The 22,039-nt window shown below is 37.3% G+C and overlaps 1 protein-coding gene across 2 annotated transcripts in view; it reads right to left on the reverse strand.

Moving 5' to 3' along the window:
- YEATS2 (YEATS domain containing 2) overlaps positions 1 to 19,566 on the reverse strand; it is a 43,412-nt gene extending 23,846 nt beyond the window's left edge. Inside the window, exons 1-15 of one of the 2 annotated variants that reach the window (XM_039357044.1) lie at positions 19,420 to 19,566; positions 18,290 to 18,380; positions 17,745 to 17,858; positions 16,258 to 16,355; positions 16,078 to 16,170; positions 14,300 to 14,539; positions 12,796 to 12,911; positions 11,614 to 11,775; positions 11,083 to 11,194; positions 8,232 to 8,276; positions 6,615 to 6,792; positions 6,026 to 6,259; positions 4,744 to 4,902; positions 2,989 to 3,110; positions 1,457 to 1,564 (exon numbers count right to left, since the gene is read on the reverse strand). In XM_039357044.1, coding sequence (XP_039212978.1) covers positions 1,457 to 1,564; positions 2,989 to 3,110; positions 4,744 to 4,902; positions 6,026 to 6,259; positions 6,615 to 6,792; positions 8,232 to 8,276; positions 11,083 to 11,194; positions 11,614 to 11,775; positions 12,796 to 12,911; positions 14,300 to 14,539; positions 16,078 to 16,170; positions 16,258 to 16,355; positions 17,745 to 17,844 — 1,767 coding nt within the window. In that variant the 5' untranslated portion in view covers positions 17,845 to 17,858; positions 18,290 to 18,380; positions 19,420 to 19,566. Of the gene's footprint in view, positions 1 to 1,456; positions 1,565 to 2,988; positions 3,111 to 4,743; positions 4,903 to 6,025; positions 6,260 to 6,608; positions 6,793 to 8,231; positions 8,277 to 11,082; positions 11,195 to 11,613; positions 11,776 to 12,795; positions 12,912 to 14,299; positions 14,540 to 16,077; positions 16,171 to 16,257; positions 16,356 to 17,744; positions 17,859 to 18,289; positions 18,381 to 19,419 lie in introns of both variants that reach the window. The other variant, XM_039357043.1, reaches the window with a different exon arrangement.
- Between the last annotated feature and the right edge of the window lie 2,473 nt (positions 19,567 to 22,039).

The following is a 22,039-nucleotide window of genomic DNA, read 5'->3' on the forward strand; positions in this document are numbered from 1 at the left end:
AATGGGAGCAGCTTTGGATCCTCTAGATCAGGGTTCCCCAACCACTGGTCCGTGGACCAGTATCGGGCCGCGACATGCCACCAACTGGGCTGCAAACAAGCAAAGCCCCATCCGCGAGATGCAGGCAGCACACAAAACCACGCACCCTCCAGGCCGCAGAAAAACCTCTCTCCATGGAACTGGTCCCTGGTGCCCAAAAAGTTGGGGAGCTCTGCACTAGATTCTTGGTCTCTTGATTTACTGTGAGATTCGAGGATCAGTTCATCTTCTGTGCTGGCTTAGAAGTAATGAAACTAATCCCCTCTCACAACTGGAACATGAAGAAATAATAGCCAGAAATGGGGAAATCTGCTCAAACATCAGACAGATGCACACATTTTTTTATTTGCTGATATAATTCAATTTCCCTTTTAAAATTACACTCTTTTATAAAAAATTGGGTATCTGCCTAATTCAGCACAGATTCAGTATCAATACAACTGTACCTTTAAAATCCATATTTAACAGTTAGAAAAGAATAAAAAAGCAACAATAAAACACTATAAAGCAGCTTTTAAGAGGTTATAATAACTAATGTATTGGTTCAAAAAGATCCAGAGTATCCTGTTTTACAAAGAAGTGAGTATCATACTGAAGCAATATAGCAATAAAAGTATGTCTTAGAAAAGCTAGTAGAAAATATGACCCCACCCCCAAATTGCTGGAATATACACTAAAGTGTTAACATTTTTCCTGACAATTGGTCCATCATCTGAGTAAAAGTGTAAAATAAATTGTCAAATTATTTATACCTCCTACACATTACAGAAGTTGTGACTCTGTGAAATACAGGTGGTTTTAGGGCCAGCCCCTCTTTCTCAGTCTAACCCACCTGACAGGGGTGTTATGGAGAAAATAGGAGAAGGAAAGAGTATTAGATAAGTGTGCCTCCTTGATTTATTTATAAAAATAATAAAGGCACTGAGACTCCACTAAATGTGACAGAGTCTCTTTTTTGTGCTATTATTTTGTTTACAAATTTCACTAAGGCCTCTGGTTGGCTTTAGGAAGAGTGCTGCTTCCTATAATAAGATTATTGGTATAATACTGCTCTTATTATCTGGCTCTTGGAATATATTCAATGAGTAAATGAATGTACAAGTGGTCTATAATAAATGTAGAATTTCTTTTAATAAATTCTTCAAAACAATATTCATATATGCAGTTATGTTTACAAATGCCTTTAGCTTGTGTACCTGAAGATATCCTATGAGACAGCAAAATGAGAAAGTAACAAAGGAAAAACCCTGTGATTGTCTGGATAGAAAGACACAGGAAATAATGTATGTTTGTATGCAATGCTAAAAACCTAAGAAATGAGTAACAACAAAGCCTGTCAAGTATCAAACTCAGAATGCTCCACGGTAACTCTCTTTGTAAAACAAAACTGCACCATGCACAGTGAAGAGAATAATACCTTTGTAAATGTTCCGGGTGCTCCTGTCACAGATTTAGGGCTTTGTACCTTGGAGTGACTCCCAATTGGACAAAGAGGTGGCATGGCTGCGAACAGAGAGTCCTCTTGCTAGAATGAATATACAGAGCACATTGTTAAGCTAGCTATGCAGCCATTTCCTTTTTTTAAGCATTAGATTTAGTTTCAAACAATAGACTTATCTGTGGTAAAAATATAGAACCTAATTTTCCAGAGAACAGTAAAACAGGAGATGGCAGTAATTTTCAGTCTGATAGGCATTCTTGGCTATTAAGCTATGCCTAAGTTAGAAAAAACTTTAAAATAAACTGTTAGTTGATGATATATAATTAACATGATTTATTTATATTTAATTAATATTTTTATCTCCTATGAAAGTGAAAATTACAATTTGAAAGGCACCAGGACTTTACCAAAAGCTTTTGTGGATATATGAGTGACTTTTTGACTTCAAACTGTATGCTTTTGTAATAAAGGAATATAATGAACTGCATTAGTTTTAACTATTTTAATTTTCTGTTAAATGCAGGTAACCCTATTGTTTTCAATTATGGTACAGTGCCCACTGCACAAAATTGATCTAGTTTCAATTGATTAATTGTTAGAAACCAATAGTATAATGTACGACCTCAATTGATTCCAAAATCTCTGTTGCCAAGATGGTTGTGAAGTGAGTTTTGCCCTGTTTTATGACTTTTCTTGCCACAATTGTTAAGTGAATCACTGTTAGTAATACGGCTGTTAAGTGAAACTGGCTTCTCCATTGACTTTGCTTGTCAGAAAGTCTCAAAAGATGATCACATGACCCTGGGATACTGCAACCATCATAAATACATGCCAGTTGCCAAGTGGCTGAATTTTGATCACATAACTGTGGGGATGCTATGACAGTTATGTGAAAAACAGTCTTAAGACATTTTTTTCAGTGTTATTGTAACTTCAAACCCTCCCTGAATGAATGGTTGTAAGTTCAAATATTTTGGCCAAGTATTAGAAACTATCCATTATGTACAGAGTTTGGGTGGGAGAATTCATGGCACACTTTGAGAAAAGTGGTGGAAATTTAAGAAGAGCCAACATGGTATAATAAGAGAGGATAGAGCAGGGGTCTCCAACCTGTGGACCACAGCCTGGTACCGGGCCATGGGAATGGCTGGCGAGTGTGCGCACTCTCCCACTCATGCTGGCGAGTGCATGTACATGTGCGCAGCCCGCTTGTGCATGTGTGCTAGCACCATCATGCATGCACCCATTTGTGCATGTGTGTGTGCGGGTGCGCATGCACACACATTTTCCTGCTCCTCCCTTTCCCTTCAGGCTGCCAACACAGAAAAGTTGGGGAGCTCTGGGATAGAAACACTATATAACTAGCATTTTGAAAGAAAAATATTACATAAACATGGTTGTAGGAGCATGCCCCCTGTTAAAAAGATGTAAGAAAGTAAAAGTGGAGCTTGTTGCATTCAGATTTATAGGAAATTATTAAAAGAATAAAAAGGTTAGCCAAATGTTACCTTTACTGTAGAGGATACAAAACTGCTTCCATGAATTTTTGAGACTGGAGAACCTGTCCCATGAGAAGACTGAGAAGCACTTGTAACTTGAGAAGCACTTGTAACTTTACTTGCAGGGCTACCTATATTTATGAGAAACACAGCAGACATTGGTATAATACACATTCTGATATTCTGATACAAGATACATTTGTGTTAATGAGGACCGCAGTACAGTTCCCATAACTGGATATCCTCTGCCAATGTTGGCACCGCAGCTCCCAGAATTTTTCCAGCCATGCCAACTTGGAAATTCTGGAAATCTCAGAATTTCCAGCATGGCACAGGCTGGTTAGCATTATCAATAACATGAATACAACTTATAGGCAGAAAGTCATTTACTGCCCTCCATATAGCACAGAGCAAAGATGCTCATTCATCAGTCAACTTCTTTAACTCAATACCAGAACATTTGGGAGAAGGCCATTAACTTCTTACACATGTACACTGCTTTACTAGATGCAGCACTAGTGAAACTGCAATGTTAGTCCAATCAGAACCAAGCATAATTTAGGTGAGAGGGACAGAAAATTCTCAGTTACTTTTTCTTTAAAACTAGCATTAATCAACTTCTAGGTAAGAAGGATCACCACTCTGTTCTGTAGGCTCCTTTATGTAATTTGCTAGAAAACCACACAGTACAAATAGAAATATAAGGGAATTACTTTTACTGAAAAAAGGGCTTGAACTGACATTGTAGCAACATGAAAACAGCCTAAGATTATTAACAAAGGATGTTTTCAGTCAATATATTGTATAACAATCAAAGCATGAACATCCAAGTAAAATAAGCATGAAATAAGACACCACAAAACACAGACTGTAAAATGTATTTTGTTTCAAACCTGAAGCACACTGTGTTATGAAATTTGTGCCAAACTGCACTGTAATTCATCAGATCTAAAACATGAGATCTTTGGTTTCAGATTTCAGCTAAAACAAAATCTGGAGGGATCCTATGGAATGAATAAAGCACGTTGGCATGGTTTTTCCCACTCTCCATCTTCTATCTTGGCTTATATGCTGGTCCATCAGGATATTTTTTTTCCTGAATTTCCCAGCACTTTCCTGTTCTGCTCACATAAAGCCTAAAACACTGGCAATGGCCACGGTTATGGAGTAGCAGGAAGAGGAAAATGCTGGAAAATTTGTGAGGGGTAGAGGAGGGGAGAACAGGCAGATCAGTTGGATATTCTATATTTCATGCCAAGGCCACCAGGACTCAACTAGCTCATCCACCCACTTGATCTTTCCAGCATTCCCCATAGTGGTTGTTGATTCTTGGCTTTATTCTATTCTCCCATACTCCTAAACCAGGAACATTTCTTTCTGGATTGAAACATGGGTTTTTCCTGAAGGTGCAGAAAACACTGTTTCAGTTCAGACTTAGAGCATTCATGCTATCCCTAAGAAACAAACAAAATATTTGCTTGGTAACCATCACTTATTATTGATTTGAAATCCAGCTGATCAACAAGAACAGATGTGAATAAAGTTATCATAGAACTAATGATACAGTTGTAAGTTTTTATGAAAAAGTATGTAAGAAAACAAAATACATTAAAAATAAGATGTATACCTTTTCTTGCTCTACATCAAAAACAAGGAATGAAAGACACACATGTCTGGGAAATAGATTCATTTGGTATTTTGCCTTCTAAACAAGATGAGTTAAATTAGCAAGAAGGAATAGAAAATGAAACTGTGCTAACACACCTGCATTTATGACTGATGCTCCAACTGGCTGGCCAGGCTTGTCCACAATAACATAAGGGCTGCTAACCACAGGGGTCCCAGCCCCTTGTTTCATATGCACTGGCGTGGATGTTGGGGTACGAGGTAATGGAGAAGGACTTGGGGTTGATATTGGAGAACCTAAAGAAAGACATTCCAGTTATATGTGAGACAGATATGCCTAAATTACAATAAACATAAATAGCAAATATAACAGTTCAAATATAGAACTGATTCTTATTAAAAGAATAGAAACTAGTCCTGAAAATCAGACTTTTACCACATTTCTTCCTGAAACATGTTCCTCTAATGATAGGGAGATGTAGCATCTAAAGATGCAATGTTTTATTCATTACAACAGATATAGCAAAGGCTTGCAAGGCTTCTTCCAAATTAAGCCTTTTTGTCTTCTTTACACTAATCTCACATTTCTTACCACTTTGTCTTTTGCAATAAATACTTTACTGATTTTAGTAAAATAAAAACAAGCCTACCTAGCAGACAGAGTGTTTTTGTGTGAGTCAGGTAGAGACAGAGACGGAGAGAGAGAGGGAGAGAGGAAGGGAGGGGGAGGAGGGGAGGGAGGGAGGGAGGGAGAGAGAGGCAGTGTGCACTAAGTAGCACCACACACCAATTTATTTTAGTGGCATATTTGCAACGGTTGCCCCTCGCCACTATCCCTTTAGTACACCGGTTCTCAACCTATGGGTCACGACCCCATTTGGGGTTGATCGACCATTTCTCGGGGGTCGCCAAACAAGGCGATCTGCCATTTTCCCCCCTCGGGGCGGTGCTGCGCATGCGCGCTGCGCATGGGGCGCCGCCGTGCATGCGCGGAACGTTTGTGTAATGGGGGTCGCCGTCACACAAATGTTGAGAAGCACTGCTTTAGTACAAAGTAAATTAAATGTAAACATAATAGGGCCAAGCAAAACAACTGAAAAAGGCACTTCAGAATGTACATTGGCATGAATAAAGTGCATCTCCTTGAAGGATTAAGGAAACCATATCCTCTAAGAGAATTAGTCCTGCTGGTATGAAGGTGGTCCCTATTTGCCCATGCAGATATAGTCTGGGACTGCAAGCAAAGCAAAGGCGCTGCGTATGCACACATATGCTCAGAACCCTGGTGAAGAGAAACTTTGCAATCTTTCTAAAAGAAGCCACTGCCTGAGTTATGCATGCAAACATGCTTTGTGGAACACCTATTTCAAATGTTTTCTACAATCTTACCATGTTAAAATATTCCCCAAATCATCCATACCTGACACAATCTTGCAGCTCATGGTGATGGGCTGGAAAGACTTGCCTGGAGATTCAGCAGGACTTGGGATTTGGCTCTGAGGCACTATTTTGCAACTGGCTGCAATCGGCTGAAAAGCTGAGTTGCTGTGGGAGCCAAAAGCAACTTTCTGACTTGTGAGCTTAGTGGGAGTCCGCTCTAAAGATGATGGCAAGGCGTAAAAGGTTGTATGCCTCTCAGCTTCAGCACTGAGCCCTGGTGTGAAAATGTAAAGGGGGACAGAAAAGAAGGGTGGGACAGAAAATAAGAACGGTGCAAAGTTTTCTTGATAAATATATCAATTTAAACAGAAACATGTGGGGCAAAAAATGTCATTCTGCTGAACATTCATTGATTCATTTGTTTAAAAAAACACCCAAGAATTTTCCAAGAATTGCAAGGGCAGGATTTGAATTTCTATCATGTGTTTGCCATTGAAACTAGTTATAATTAGGGACAAATTTTCCCCAAGAGAAAAATGAAATCAAATCCAATCAAACTGGAATTCCTAGTTGTGTTCAACCAAGCATGAATATAATCCCGGCTCAGATAGAAGGACACGCACCTTTACCTTTTTCAAGAGAAACATCTGTGATGGATTCGTGCACTTGTTTTATTGGTGAAGATGCTTTCATAGGTGCTGGCATATTTAATGGTAAATGCAATAAGTTAGGAGCATCAGAAAGATCAGAATCTGACGACTGGTATTCTTCTTTAAGAGAATGCCGATGCAACTCAACATCCACAACCTTTTCAAAAGAGAAAGAAAACTACTGTTGGGCAACTGACAATTTTATTATAGTTTTTTTAGTCAGGTATATTCAAAGAGCTTCATAACATTTTGGTGTTAAAAATATATGATGCCGGGCCCTCTGCAATTTCAGGCAATTCAATCCAAGTGGAAAATGAAGAGAAGTTCCTATAGAATTGAAACTCTGGTGTGAACCTATAATAGTATGTGGGAATAACCTTAGGAAACAGAAGGAAGACCCATAGACTAGACCAGGGGTAGGCAACCTCGGCTCTTTTATGACTCATGGACTTCAGCTGATCCATTGTACTGGCCAGCATAGTAATTGTTGAAAGTTGCAACATCTGGAGGCCACATGTTGTCTGTCCTTAATCTAAAAGCTTCAACAAATGGAAACTTTGTAACCTGAATCAATATTGCAGAATCCTGGAGGACTTTTTCCTGTGGGTGGAATATGTAGGACACACCACCCAGATCATTGAAGGTGGTTCAGAGAAAACAAACCTGAAAATCTGAGAGAACATCTGCTTTTCTCCATGTTGTTCTACACATACTGCATTGTCAGCTTCTGTTAGCCTTTTGACAAGATGCACAACAAAGAAAATTAGCTATATCTTTATTGTTAAGGTTACATCAATAGAATCATAAAGTCATAAAAGAGCCGAGGTTGCCTACCCCTGGACTAGACTATTGTCATGCAAAACTCCACAAAGAAGGAATGGGAAGTGTTTCAGAAGGGACTTCCCTAATTTTCCAGAGAGCAAAAGAGGAGGAGGGAAGGGATACTTTCAGGCTTGCAAGATTCTATTAATGTAACCTTAACAATAAAGATATAGCTAATTTTCTTTGTTGTGCATCTTGTCAAAAGGCTAACAGAAGCTGACAATGCAGTATGTGTAGAACAACATGGAGAAAAGCAGATGTTCTCTCAGATTTTCAGGTTTGTTTTCTCTGAACCACCTTCAATGATCTGGGTGGTGTGTCCTACATATTCCACCCACAGGAAAAAGTCCTCCAGGATTCTGCAATATTGATTCAGGTTACAAAGTTTCCATTTGTTGAAGCTTTTAGATTAAGGACAGACAACATGTGGCCTCCAGATGTTGCAACTTTCAACAATTACTATGCTGGCCAGTACAATGGATCTGCTGTCCAATGACACATAGAGGCCACATATTGCTTACCCAGATTACAAAACCTTTAGGTTCAAGCAAAATGTATATAATTTATCAATGTGGGGTACCATTCATATTTGTGATCTATCCAAGCTTCTATTGCTAATAATACCAAAGTTCAAAAGACTTTGTGTTTTGGCATTATGGCTGCTTGAAATATATATTTATTGTGGATACTTTAAAAAAAAAAATCCAAGAAAGTCCCTCATTTTTCCTACCAACAATTTCAAAAAGTTAAACGAAGTAAAAACACAAGACATACCGTTTCAGCCCCTAGTGTCTGTAGACCAGTGTATGTTCTATCCAGCTGTATAAGAAAAAAATAAAATAAAAAAACGCTGTTTTTTTGACACAAATTATCTATTAAACCATTTCAATACATACAAACCTTAATGCTTCTTCACCAAACTGAAATATTAAAAAAGCTTTGTTGTTTTAACTATTTTTAAACAATCATTTAGCAGGAATAATAAAAAAACTAGCATTTTTTTTAAAAAAATCAGCATCTTGATACCAAACATTCTATCTCTTAATTTCTCAATCAATGAATGACCTGGACTCTCCTCAGCATTTTAGTATTCCTTAAACGTTGGCTAGTTTTAATCCACTTTGAATTTATGTATTTGTTCTTTCCAAGGATTTTGTATTTGTTCTGTTTTCACTGGATATGCAAAAAAAAAGATGCACTATATTCTGAATTGAGTCAATGTCTTTCAAGATAATGTAATCTTACAATGCAGTATAAGAGATGAATTCAAACTACATAAAATGAAGCATTAAAAAAAACTATAATGAATCAGGGTTACAATGAGAGACAGCTCAGGGAGAAAGACTCCATAGCAGCCTGTGGAGCTGCTTAGCATCTCCATTATGTGTCTCTGATTTGCAGGTGATACAACACCAGGAATAGTTCCAACTCACTACAGGAAGGCAGGATTATGCACAATAAATTCGCCATAATTTCAAGCTGTGAGAAGCAAGAGAGATGGCGACATTTAGTAAATAGCTTTATAGATGGCAATAAATCCTAAATTTCCAAAGAGGGCAAAAGAAATGCAAAATAGTTTTTAACCAAGGACAATTTCTCTCCCAAAAGACTCCCCAAAAGAAAATGGTATTAGTAACTACCAAGTTACAAGAAAATTATGCATGTGTTTTAAAATCTTCTATACTTTACTTTTTTTCAATAGTAAAGACTAATGAGTATTTATTAATGGCCTAATACTTGTTCATTTGCCCCAATGTTCGACTGATATATATATATATATATATATGTTTAAAATAGTTGCATGCTGCTTTATTAAAAGTCTTCATATGACTAACAATATTTAAGCAGTTTAAAGTCAAATCTAGAACTCAAAATAAAGCAACAGTGTTGAAACAGAAAATGCAAAGCATACTCATTAATGGATATATTAGAAATAATTGTCTCAAGGCTTGGATAACAAAATATGGTTTCAACAGATGCCAAAACAATGCAGTAGGTAAAGCTAGTTCTTACACAGCCAAGTATAAACAGCTTTATAGCAGATCTGTCTGTTACTAAACCAGGAGGGAGATAGGGAATGGGTCTCCTGCTCAAACATGTATCATCTAGCACAGTGGTTCTCAACCTTTCTAATGCCGCGACCCCATAATACAGTTCCCCATGTTGTGGTGACCCCCAACCACTTATACATCACTGGGTGCCAGGGGCGTGGCCAAAGAAAAGGGGGAAAAATGGCGGACAGCCTTGTTTGGCAACCCCCGTGAAATGGTCACTCGACCCCAAATGGGGTCCCGACCCACAGGTTGAGAACCACTGATCTAGCAGCTAGATCTACTTCCAAATACTTGGAAAGAACAAATAACATGAATTCAAAGTGGATTAAAAATACCCAATGTTGGAGGAATACTAAAACACTGCAGGCAGGCAGTCCAGGTCACTCACTGATTGAGAAATTAAGAGGTAGAATATTTGGTATCAGGATGCTGATTCTAGCCCATCTAGCTTCTGCCCAGACAGCAGAAGAGGCACAAGAATGTGAACCCCAATTTCACCAAGTAGGGCTTGTGTTTGATACACTGCACTTGCTTGAATTCTTTTGTAATGGCTTCATAGCTTTTCTACAATAAACCTACTTATATGACCTTTTATAATTTTGGAAATTTATTCTTGAAAAGGTTCTCTTGGCAGCTGAGGGAAGCCTGAAAAATAGTAGCCACCTCCTGAACGTTAGGAAGAAGGACATTCCAAAGAATGTCACCATGTTCAAATGATTGCAAGATGATAGTCTATAATTTGTGATAGTCACAATAGGATTTACCTGGGTGATTTCTTTTTTATCTGGGGAGAAGGGAATTCTTCAATCTGACAGAAACATTTCTTGGTTATGCTTTATGCACTGGCAATCATTATAGCCATGGATGTTTTAAAAACCTGAATATTTTAAAATTCCTGCATTTTCCCAATATTTCTGCTTGAAATTCCAAGCAATCTCTTTTGTTTTTCTTTTTAAAGTTTATTAAGTTAAAAATTAATGTAATTTAAATAATTTGGGTGTCCCACAGATGGTATCTGGGTTTTTTTAATTATAAGTACTGCATTGCTGACTTTTGCATTAACATCTTAGGAAAAAAAACAGATTTAACATGATTTGTAGCTCCATATCTGCATGCATATAATACATATAAAGTCTGTTTTCTTTGCATACAGTGACCATATGAACTTCATTATAATTCTTTATTTCAGAAAGAGGTCCTTTAGAATTATTTATTTTCTTGCTTCTGCTCTTGAATTTTCCTTTGTAAAATTATAACACTATAAACACATTTTTTTCCTTTATGGACCTCTTTTAGATTTGCCCGTTTTTAAGGTTTGCCCTTTATTTTTTCCAAGAACATATGATTGCTATACCTTTGCATGTGTAATAGATCAATATGGCAATATGGAAAAAAACAAAACAAAACAGAATCATGTTAAATTGCAGATGTCTTTCGTACACATAACATTTGTTATGTTCATTTCACCTTATAAAACACAAAATCAGATTAACTATTTCCTTGAGAAAAAGTATTCAAAGAAAGATGTGGGACAAAACTAGGCCTTATGTTATGGAACACTACAACATTACCTTGAGATGGTGTATAATGTCAATCCTTTTGTTTCGGCTATCCTTAAAATGAATCTGAACCCTCACTGGAAACTCTCCCCAGCCCCGCCTCGTCAGATGGAAAGGAGGTTCTCTACAAACATGGACAATGGAGGCTTTAGTTATTTCTTCTAACAGTGTTCAAATATAAAAAACCAAAAATGAAAAAAATACCAAGAAATGTTTGAGTCTTGGAATGGGGATAATGAAAATGTCATATCAATTTAAAAGAACTAAATAAATGAAATGAAACCTTCCTATCCAGGAAATGATGCACCTGCGAAACTAGAAGAGCTGACAGAAAAGTATTCCAAGGTACTGAGTCTGCTTGGGGATGCTGTGCCAGTGACAATGTTGGATCTAAGGAGTACCACTAAGTGGTGCATTTTCTACGTCAAGGAGAAATTCTATCCAGAATGTTACCCACAGGTACCAGAGATGAGGAAGTTGCAGAAAAGACACCGAGCATTTGAAATCAAATCATTCAAATGATTTCCATGAAATCTCTGTTACCTGACTTCAACAAGATCGTTAGGTTTATAGCTGGGATGAAGGAAGAACCAAACTTTCTTAACAAAATGATCAATGCTTGGCTCTCGTCGGGAACCTCTTACGTACACCATCCATTTATGGGTGGATTGGTCATTCTCTTCTCTCTTATCAGGAGGAATGTATCTGGAAGATAGAAAAAAAAAACCACCAAAATTAATTCTACTCCATTCACTAATTAAGCAATCCTAAATACTAGAATGAAAGGCTGTTATGGTTCTCTTTGTGATAGAGAAGAACCTTTTCAGGAAAACGCTTCATTGACAAAATGTTTGTCATTCTTTTAATGGTAGTAATGGAAAGAAAGGGATGCGTTGAGGGAATGCTTGCTTTTACACAAGGAAATGCCCTCCTTTCCCCTTCACCTATGAGAAAAAATAATAACAGTGGAAGAGAAAATGAAGAATGGCATCAGAAATCAAAAGGAGAGAGATTATACTGTCCATTTTAGATGACTAACAAACAGATATATAAAAACATTGTCATGTAGCAAAACAAATACACTTCCTCCACCATCCTTTCTTTCTGAGTGCTGGGAAGTGCTGGTTAAAGCTATTTATTATGCCTTCATGCAGCATCACTTAGCCAATTCTCTGATACAGGCTGGATGGGGAAATGTGCCTCGTGCAACTCTAAGCGTCATTATTTATCTAACTGCCCCACTGAGTGTTATTGCCAGGAGTCATATGAAGCTCTGATGAGCCACTCCAGCCAGTTACTTGACTTAGTACATGCCTCCTAAAATGTTCACCAGGAAATGTCAGTATGGAGTATATCTAGGGGCTGGAGGAGGAGCTAAGAATAGTAGCAACTCTTTAAGCACTTCCAATCAACATGATCCAAACCAGTAGCTAGCTGCCTTCTGTACTATGAAGAAAGAATGGTATGGGTTGGTCTTGCCCTGAAGCAACAAGGTTATCTAAAAATAATGATTAAGATATTATTGGAACAGAATGAAAATTAGTTGTTTGCTGATTCCATATTAACAATGATGACATTATCTAGTTGGATAATGAAAATTCTGCAAACAGAGAACACCAAGGACTTTACTAATTCCATAGTCTGATCACTCCTCTTTTAATTTCAATCCATATTTGGAGTGGAAAGGAAAAGAGAAACAAAAACACAAAAACTTCAAACACTTACTTGGAAACATTACCAACAACTATTGTTTTCTTCACAAATAATCGTGAATGTTCTTCATTTGAAAAACCAGCCTTTCTCAGCTCTGCTTCGTAATCTCTTGAAACACCAGAAATGCCCTAAAGATGGAATGTTTAGAAATCTACATAAGGATGTTTAGGGAGAAAGATTTTTGATGGAGGTTGCAAGCATTTTTTTAAAAAAATATGTAAATCTTTCTACTGTTAAAATTATACCTAGCCTTATATAATCTGTAAATGTAAAACATGGCATCCAGCTCTTACAAAATCATCAGATTTGGTTTTGAGCATGTTACAAAGTAAGTAGATAATATTTAAATACATGAATCTGGATAAAGTTGACATGTTCATGTTACTCTTATCTAAAACAAAAAAGATTTTTGAAGATTCCTTATACTATATAACAAAGCAATGATGCAATTTGTAAGATCTCTCACTGGGTTTATACTAAATGGTGGCTGTTAACTGTACATGCTATCAAAAGAATATAAGAGAGCATTCCAGAAGTTTTCAATTTTTTAAATATTCGGTTAAAAAAAATTCCTGGAAACTCTGATCAAGAGTCAAAGAAATGAGTTGTCATGAACACAGTCCACCTGGGTGCATTTGATTCTTTCTCTCTCTCTCTTTCTCTCTCTCTCTTTTTTTGCCCTTAGTTTCTCATGGAATGCCATCAAGCTCCTATATAGCCCAGGAGTTTGCAAGGAAAATACCTTAAAATGCTACAATCCTTGGGTAGAAAGTAATCTAAGCAAAGTGGAAAAATAAAAAGAAATGTACTTTCATCCAGATTAAAGCTTTTACTTCTTTAAATGCAAGCAGAGTTGAAGAGGCAATAGATGGAGATTAGAGATACAGGGACAAATTCTTGAAACTCTGGGTTATATTATACGATCCTATCTAAAACAACACTAGTTTTGCATTATTAAGGGAATATCAACATGCAAAACTACTGAAGAGTCTGAAGTGACAATTTCAGGCTACTTCTGGGAGTGCTTTATCTACTAATCAAATGAAGGAATTGCGTTGGGAAATGAAAATTGGTTTCCACTCTTCTAAGGAAAATGGACCATGATCACAGTTTAAAATCCTAATCTCTTTCTGCTTGGGACATTTTAAAAACTGCATAAAAGCTGTTATTCAGCTGCCATAAACTGGAAGCCCAAACTATGAACACTCCAAAAGTATTACATTAGATCAGCATCCTTTAACCTAATACCTTTATATTGCTGGGAATCCCATGTTTCCTTTTGACCATACTTGCTGGAAATTATGGAAATTAAAGCCCTACATATTGAGAGGGCACCAAGTAGGGAAAGGCTCACATACATATGACTACACTAACTGGAAATAGGTAGAAAATGGTTTTGTTATTTAAAGTGGTATTTGTAGAGCTTCCAATAAGGGAAACAGGATTCCATTTGCCATGCCATTACAAAAGAACTTTTGTTTCTGAAAATTATTTTAACACATTGTTGTCATATTACCTGTCCAGCATTCTTGCGCAGACTCAAATCAAGTTTGCTTGGCATTCTTTCTTCCACATCCAGACTACCATTGTCTTTTCCCAACATGTATTCCATGTGCTGAGATGATTCACTCTCTGAATGATTGACTGACAGGGTTTCTGAGCCCTGATTAGCAGGAGAGGATGATCGGGATGGAGATTCTAAAAATTTCTTGATGGTTGGATGGTTAAAAACCGTAGAATCACAAGCCCTCATTCCCTGAAACAGAACAGCATTTGTTCAGGCTTTTTTTTTTTTTTTTAATATAGGATGGCAAATGTCAGGCTTGCAGATTTTTAAAACTAATCCCCTGGTATATAAGACATATCTATGGATCTTTCCACTACTGATTATACTTAATAGCAGGTAGGAGGTGAAGAAGCAGGTCTATTTATTAAAAACATGGAAGTTAAAATAGTTGCTGATTTATTGCAAATCCTTCAGACACTGGATATATTTTCCACCCAGTTCTGTTTTAATAACAGCTGCAATCAGAATCTGTAGTTTTTCATAGTAAATGCTTCTTGATCCTCTTAAAAAGAAGACAGCGGGCCGGAAACCAAAGACAAAGAGCATGAAACATGTATGTCTACCATTGAGCTAGGGGCTGAATAGCAAAATAAATAAAATCAGATGGCAATACTATAACACCATCAGAGCTGCTCTTATAAGTAGCTCATTCATATAATTTTTGGAGGTTAACACAGAATACTAAAACTTGATAGCAGTCTTCACAGGATAGGTAGCTATCTAGCCCACTCTCTACCTTCTTTGAAACTAGATAAACCTGCTTCTGATTTGCACAGTAGAGTCCCAACAGGCATTATTTCTCAACATCTGAAACTTTTTGACAAGAGACAGACAAGAAAAAGAACTTTTAGCATTCAATTTTTGGTCAATTTTTAGAGCTGCTTTGTTCATGATATACCGTATTTTTCTGTGTATAAGATGCTATTTTTTCCTGCAAACATCCTGTTCAAAAATTAGATGCGTCTTATACAAGTGCAGCGTCTTATACATATAAAAATAATGGTAACCTCTGCAGCCCAGGGCATGCCTGTGTGGGTTCTTTTTATGCTGCTGCCATGCTGCCTGCTGCAGGTGTCAAACCCCTCCGGGCTTGCCACTAACGGGAGGGGGAGGGGGCAAGATCATTGGCAGGCCGAACTTCCAGATTTGCTGGCTCAGCTGTTTGGCACTCTGCCGGCGCGGAGAAACTCACATGCCAGAGCGTCTAATACAAGGGTGCGTCTTATAGACGGGAAAATACGGTAAATGTCTTTCATCTTAGTTTAATTATTTTTCTCAATGTTCAAACTAAAAACAAGTTGTTGTTTTTTAATTCATGTTTGCTCCTACTGAAGTTTAGTTCTGTATGATCTACAACCTTTCTTACCATAATGCCCAGCATGCTTAGCCAGCATAAAGTTTAAAAATATCTGGAAGGACATCAAAAACACACTCCTGAATTATCACTAGTATTTCTTTCCAACCTGCATGTTTAAATACATGAATTTAGAACAGGAGTTCCTTGAGATTTCAGTTCATTCCCCTTCATGATGTTTCAGTTGTTAATTGACTCCCAAACATTATATGAATATTATTTAATGAATACTACTTTATCCAATAGCTCTACAAATAACATCATCAATGGATGATCCCACCAAACTAAGGGGATCAATACTGACCACTTTGGGAAATCCTGATATAGATTAAGGCAAAGTAACTTGTCACTACTCACATGTGGCACTGCTTACCTCCCCAACTTTAAAGAGTCCAGCAGAAGCATAGTAGTTCGCCACAATGCAGGCTCGCAGTTTATCCATCATTCTTCTTGCTTCAATCAGCCGCTGTCAAAATGAAAATCCATTTAAGAAATGGCTGCACAAATTCCTGCTTCTGTTTCTCAATTTATAATAAACATGATATTTATATACCTGATCAATCACTTGAATCTCATGTTCTTTATTTTTCATTTCTATAGAAAACTGTTCTTTAATAATTGCCTCAATTTTCTGTACTGTAGCATCTCGAGCTATGTAGAAAGAATTCATACAATTAGAGTTTTTATGTTTAAGATATTTAAGGCTGTTTGCAATGTTTCTGAAAATATGTTTCACATATAAGCTAAAATATTTATGATATCAGTTTGAGCAGGACAGGTTGGAAGAAAACCACAATATCAGATTATACAGAAATAATGTAAAGATAATGCATCTATTTCAAGGAACCACTGTAACTGATATATTTTTGAAATCTAAATACTGCTGAAAGAAAATTTAGAAACAGCAGGACTTGATTGTCACCCATAACAGGAATTTTTAAGACCTAAATAAACACAAAATGCTGGAGTCTAACATTATACTAAATTATGAATTGTAAGAAGCCATAAAAATGGCTTATAAATCATTATGGTTGGATTCACGTTATACTATGCTTAGAATAATATATGTATTAGCCAGTTTTAGTAATCAATAAGGTCTCAACATTATGAAATTGGATAATGTGTTTCTTGGACTATGAGTTGAACTAAGATCAATATCACACAAAAACATAATGAAACCTGTCTATATATTTGTGAAAGAAAAAATGGAAAAATTGAGATATGATTGATTTTAATCTTAGTTTTTAATTACATACTATTCTTCATTTTTTAAAGATCAGAATCAGAATAGAATAGAGCTGGAAGGGACCATGGAGGTCTTCTAGTCCAGCCCCCTGCTCAAGCAGGAGTCCCTGTATCAGTGATGGCGAATCTTTTACAGACTGAGTGCCCAAACTGCAACCCAAAACCCACTTATGCATTGTCGAGTGCCAGGTGGGTGTGGCCCATTGGGTGGGCGTGGCTGCAATGGTAACTGCAGACTGGGTGGGACTAAAAAGTTCAATCAATCAATTCCAACTTAGCAAGATCTTTTTTTTTCCTGCAAGAAGTTGAAATTGACTGATTGAACTTTTTTTTTTTTTTTTGCACATGGCGGCGGTGGCCTAAAGTGAAAAGGTTTTATAAAACCCAGCTGAAGGCCTAGGACTGGGGTGACGGCACGCGTGCCCACAGAGAGGGCTCTGAGAACCGCCTCTGGCACCTGTGCCATAGGTTCACCACTACTGCCCTATATCATTTCAGACAAGTGGCTGTCCTATCTATTCTTAAAAACCTCCAGTGATGAACCACCCACAACATGTGAAGGCAAGCTATTCCACTAGTTAATTGTCCTGTTAGGAAGTTTCCCCTTAATTCCAGGTTGCTTCTCTCCTTGATTAGTTTCCATCCATTGCTTGTCTTCTCTTCTGGTGCTTTGGAAAATAAATTGACCCCCTCCTCCTTGTGGCAGCCTCTCAAATACTGGAATATTGCTATCATATCCCCCCCTAGTCCTTATTTTCTCTAGACTGGCCATTTCCAAATCCTGCAACTTTTTACCAGATTGTTCTGATGCTTTATGATGTTTGTTTGTAGGTGCAACTGAGATCTCTTCATAGTCTGGATCCATCTCCTCTACAGTTCTCTTGATACCTGACATTTTTATCTTTTTCACTAGAGAAAGAGAAGAAAGAAGTAATCCAAATACATTTGTAAGTTTAAGGCTGCATTACAGAATTATCCAGTTCTCTTACAAAGAAAAACAGACCAGTATGTCTGAACAAGAGGTAAAGAATTCTAAAATAAATCAATGTTTTATAGCCAAAGATTGTTCTATGCTATGGTCACTGAAAAGTTATATGGATGTAGACTCAATCTAAAAAAAAAATAAAATATAAAAAAGATTGCCACTAAATGACATTTTAGGTTGTAACAATATCTGCATATGTTTATAAAGACCACACAATCTGTTTTAGTTCTACAACAACTAACCTTTATTTTGCTTTCTTTTCTATTGAAAAGTAAATGTATTTGTGGTGTGTAGACATCACAGAGACCCAGTATACCATTATAAATGAATAAAAATCTTTCCAAAGTATTTTTACCTCAAACATATAAATCAAAATCTGATTTTCTCTCTTCACTTTGTCTGAAGGTTTCTTAGATTCCTCCCAAAGTTTTGTTTTTCAGTTAGTCCTGTCAAATAAATATGGTTTTAGTTGGTGAAAACAGATTTTTTCTACTTTCATTTATAATTTCACATTTAAAAATATTTAAAATTTTACAATCATGGAGATTAAACAATAATTCAACTTTTATTACCAATAGCCTTCATGGCTGAATTAGAAACATTATCCTTGTACAATATTGCAAAACAGTATTAAGATCATGGAACATCAAAGACAGAAGAGCATCTAATATACATCAGCATCAATAGGGTATCAGAAACTGCACTCATTTGCTACTGTCACTGAATAGAGGTCCTTAATGGTAACTTGGTACCACCTTCTGAGGATCTTCAGAACAAAGAAAAATGGATATTAAGACACAGAATACTGCCTATATTTTGTATATTTTTGTAATTAGCATGCCTATCTATACTGAAAACCGTGTCAGATAGTGTTTGGGGTAAGCCCCATCAAAAACCATAGTTTTAATCTGACTTGCATTTAAAAACAAGTACTCAGACAGAACTCATATCTAAGTTCCGTATGTCAAATAGTAAATGCAGAGCTGTTCTCATAACAGCACAGACCAGTGCAATCAAGTTATGCTTGAACCACTTAAAATGAATGGAAACAGGTAAACATAATTCTACATTGGCATGGGCTACACATGTCTTTAACAGGAAGTCCCACTGAATTCAATGTGAACTTTCAAGGAAACATAGTTAGGGTTAGTCTGTAAGGTTGCAGATTTAAAGCAGGCTCAAAACACTGTTCACCAAAACTCAGCGTTTTTCCTTCCAAGTAAACATGATTAGGATATGAGTGCAAGATGGGCGTAAAGGGGGTACTTCGCTTTTCCAGCCCCGAAGCCCAGCGAAGTTAGTAGCTGAGCAAACTTAGCCGGCTCTTTCAGAGGTAGTTGCCTCCGGCTTTTTGCAAGAGCCCCCAGTCTTTTGCCAGAGTCGAGCCCGAGCCAGAGAGGGCGCTCGTCAAACTCACGCACCGCCCTGCCCCTTCTCAGGTCGGTAGACATAAAGCGGAGCTCCGGCTGCAAATGCACAACTCACCGGCTTGCTTAAAAACCCCCCGGAAGGCCGCCGCGAGCAATCCCTTAGCATTAACCAACCCAACGCTCAGCGAGGCCACCACCTGCAGCGCGCAGCCGCCATCAGCTCCGTCCTCTCTCAGGGCGACGAAGGGGCGCGGCTGCGCAGGCGGAGAGCGGAGAAGGGGCGGGCATTGGGAGAAGCCGATGCGGGAAGGCGGCAGCGGCGGCGGCAGTAATAGTGGACTGGCCGGTGTGTTCTTGGCTCTTCACCTACAGCATCCGCTTTAACCTAAATGACTTGGATTGGCCAAGAAGACTGATATGTGACGCTTTTAGTTTTTCTTCTTCCGCGCGTTGATATTTTGTTTAGGGAGCTTTACAATCCCCCAAAGATTGTATCACTACACTTCTTTATAGTACGTTCTTTGCTTTTTTTTTTTTTGGCACTGTTACTGTTATTCTGATTATTAATCATAATCGTTGTTAGCTGCGTGGGAATGCTGTAGGCAGCTATTAAAGTGGTCACATATAAGCTGCAATTTACACACTGTATTGTTGCCTTGTCCTTCATAGGCCCTCATTTTCCTCATCAGATACATCATCTAAAAATTCCAGGGGCATTTGTCTCAGTTCAGAATGAACTTCTATGGCAATGAGTATTTGGAAACAAGAAACATACCAATTGAAACATAAATTAATACAGTCCAACAACAGTTTGTAGATTTGCTTATATGGCATCAAGGCTAAATGTTTATGTTGGATGGCTTGAGTACATGGAGAAATGTTAAAGAGGTTGAGTTGTTTGCCAATCAGCTGGCTGGCGTTGTGCGTGTTTGGTTAAAACGGTGAGTGCTCAGAGGTTAAGAAGACAGCTATATAGTACTGTGGCTAATGGTATTCTCCATATTGACTGACAATAGCTATTTGGTGCCAGCTATTTCTAACAGCCAATATCTAGGAAATTCTAGCAGTTACTTGAGATTATGACAATTTTTGGCATCTGGGCTTGAAATAGCAATAGCACTTAAGACTTATATACTGCTTTATAGTGCTTTACAATACTCTCTCAAGACAGTTTATAGAGTCAGCATGTTGCCCCAAGTCTGGGTCCTCATTTTACTGACTTCAGAAGGATAGAAGGCTGAGTCAACCTTGAGCAGGTCAGGATTAAACTCTTGGCTGTGAGCAGAGGTAGCCTGCAATTCTGTATTCTAATTCCACCAGGCTCAGGGGAAATGGAGATAGTAATGAAAGCAGGAGCAAGTCAGTTGCTGGTTGACAGTGGCCATTTTGTCCTTTTTCCTGTTCATCCTTCCCTTTGCCCTACACAATGGATTTGGGATTAAAATAATCCAGAGTTTGCTGCTACTGTCATATTTATGGTTTATGGTGATGTGGTGTTACATCCTTCCTGTCTGAAGACTTGAGAAAGAAAAGGACTAACAGTCTTGATGTGAGAAGATTTTAGGAGGGCATACTAGTTGGGGGATAGAGCTGCTATCTGTGTTTGATGAGATAGTGAGACATCTCATGTGTTATGTACTTCTTAGATTCACAGGAATATGCTGAAAAGAGAGTATTTCTTTTAGTCAGCTGTTTAATCAGAATATGTATTGAATTTAAATATTCAATGTATTTAGTATTGTATTTTGAATTTTAGAATAGAACAATGTATTCATCATAAGGAAGTTTGTATAAGTCTACTTACAGAATTTAAATGGAAATCTAGCAGTTATCATTATAAATCTCCTGCTTATGAATACCATAGCTATTTGTCCTAGTTGGAAATTGAAAGCTACAGTAAAATATTTCTCTTCCAAACTAAGATATTAAAATATTCAGGCAGTGATACTGATTGCTATGGAAATTGTATTTTTCCCAGTGGAACTAAGATCTTTTAAACATTAGGAACATAAATGTTTCCTTCTGCAAGAATTGAGTAATTTGTGACCATTGTTGCTTATATGGTAGCATGCTCTTTAAAAAAAATATCTTAAATGTGTTGTTGATTAGTAGGATTGAAGTGTATCCTTTTGGAGATAGAGATGTACTGCTCCTGAAATCTCAAGTTTGAGATTGTTCTTTTAGTCTCAGCTTTTTTTGATAGTCAGGTAGAAGCAGTGCCAAGGAATAACTTTCTGTAGCTGCATCTAGTATTCTTTCTGAAACAATTTCTGCTACATGCTTTGTTTAGAAGCTGAAAAATATATTGACTGGAATACTGAATACTGCAGCAACTGAGAACACATTCTCATGTTGAAAATCCTGCACTGGCTACTAACGGTTTTTTGAATATGTTTCAAAGTACAAGTGTATTCAGTACAAAGTACATGTACATGTAGCCTTAGTGGTTAAATACTAAATTATGAAAGAGCATCTGTGTTTTATTTTACATTGTTTTTCAGTTTTAGGATCTTGTAATTGTCAGAAAAGCAGGATCTAAATCAATAAGTAATATACGTTTACATAATAAAGATCTAAATTTTTGAATGAAATAGGAAAACAGAATGATGCAAATTAGCAATGTTTATTCTGAATTTGTCTTTGGGGGAAAGATTATATTAAAATGGATTTATTTACAATATACAGTTCAGTTCTTTGGATTAATTATGCAAATAAACTACAATCAAATGCGTTTC

The sequence above is a fragment of the Crotalus tigris genome, unplaced genomic scaffold (assembly GCF_016545835.1).
Source record: "Crotalus tigris isolate CLP2741 ecotype Arizona unplaced genomic scaffold, ASM1654583v1 scf7180000018862.1388955, whole genome shotgun sequence".
Taxonomy (NCBI): domain Eukaryota; kingdom Metazoa; phylum Chordata; class Lepidosauria; order Squamata; family Viperidae; genus Crotalus; species Crotalus tigris.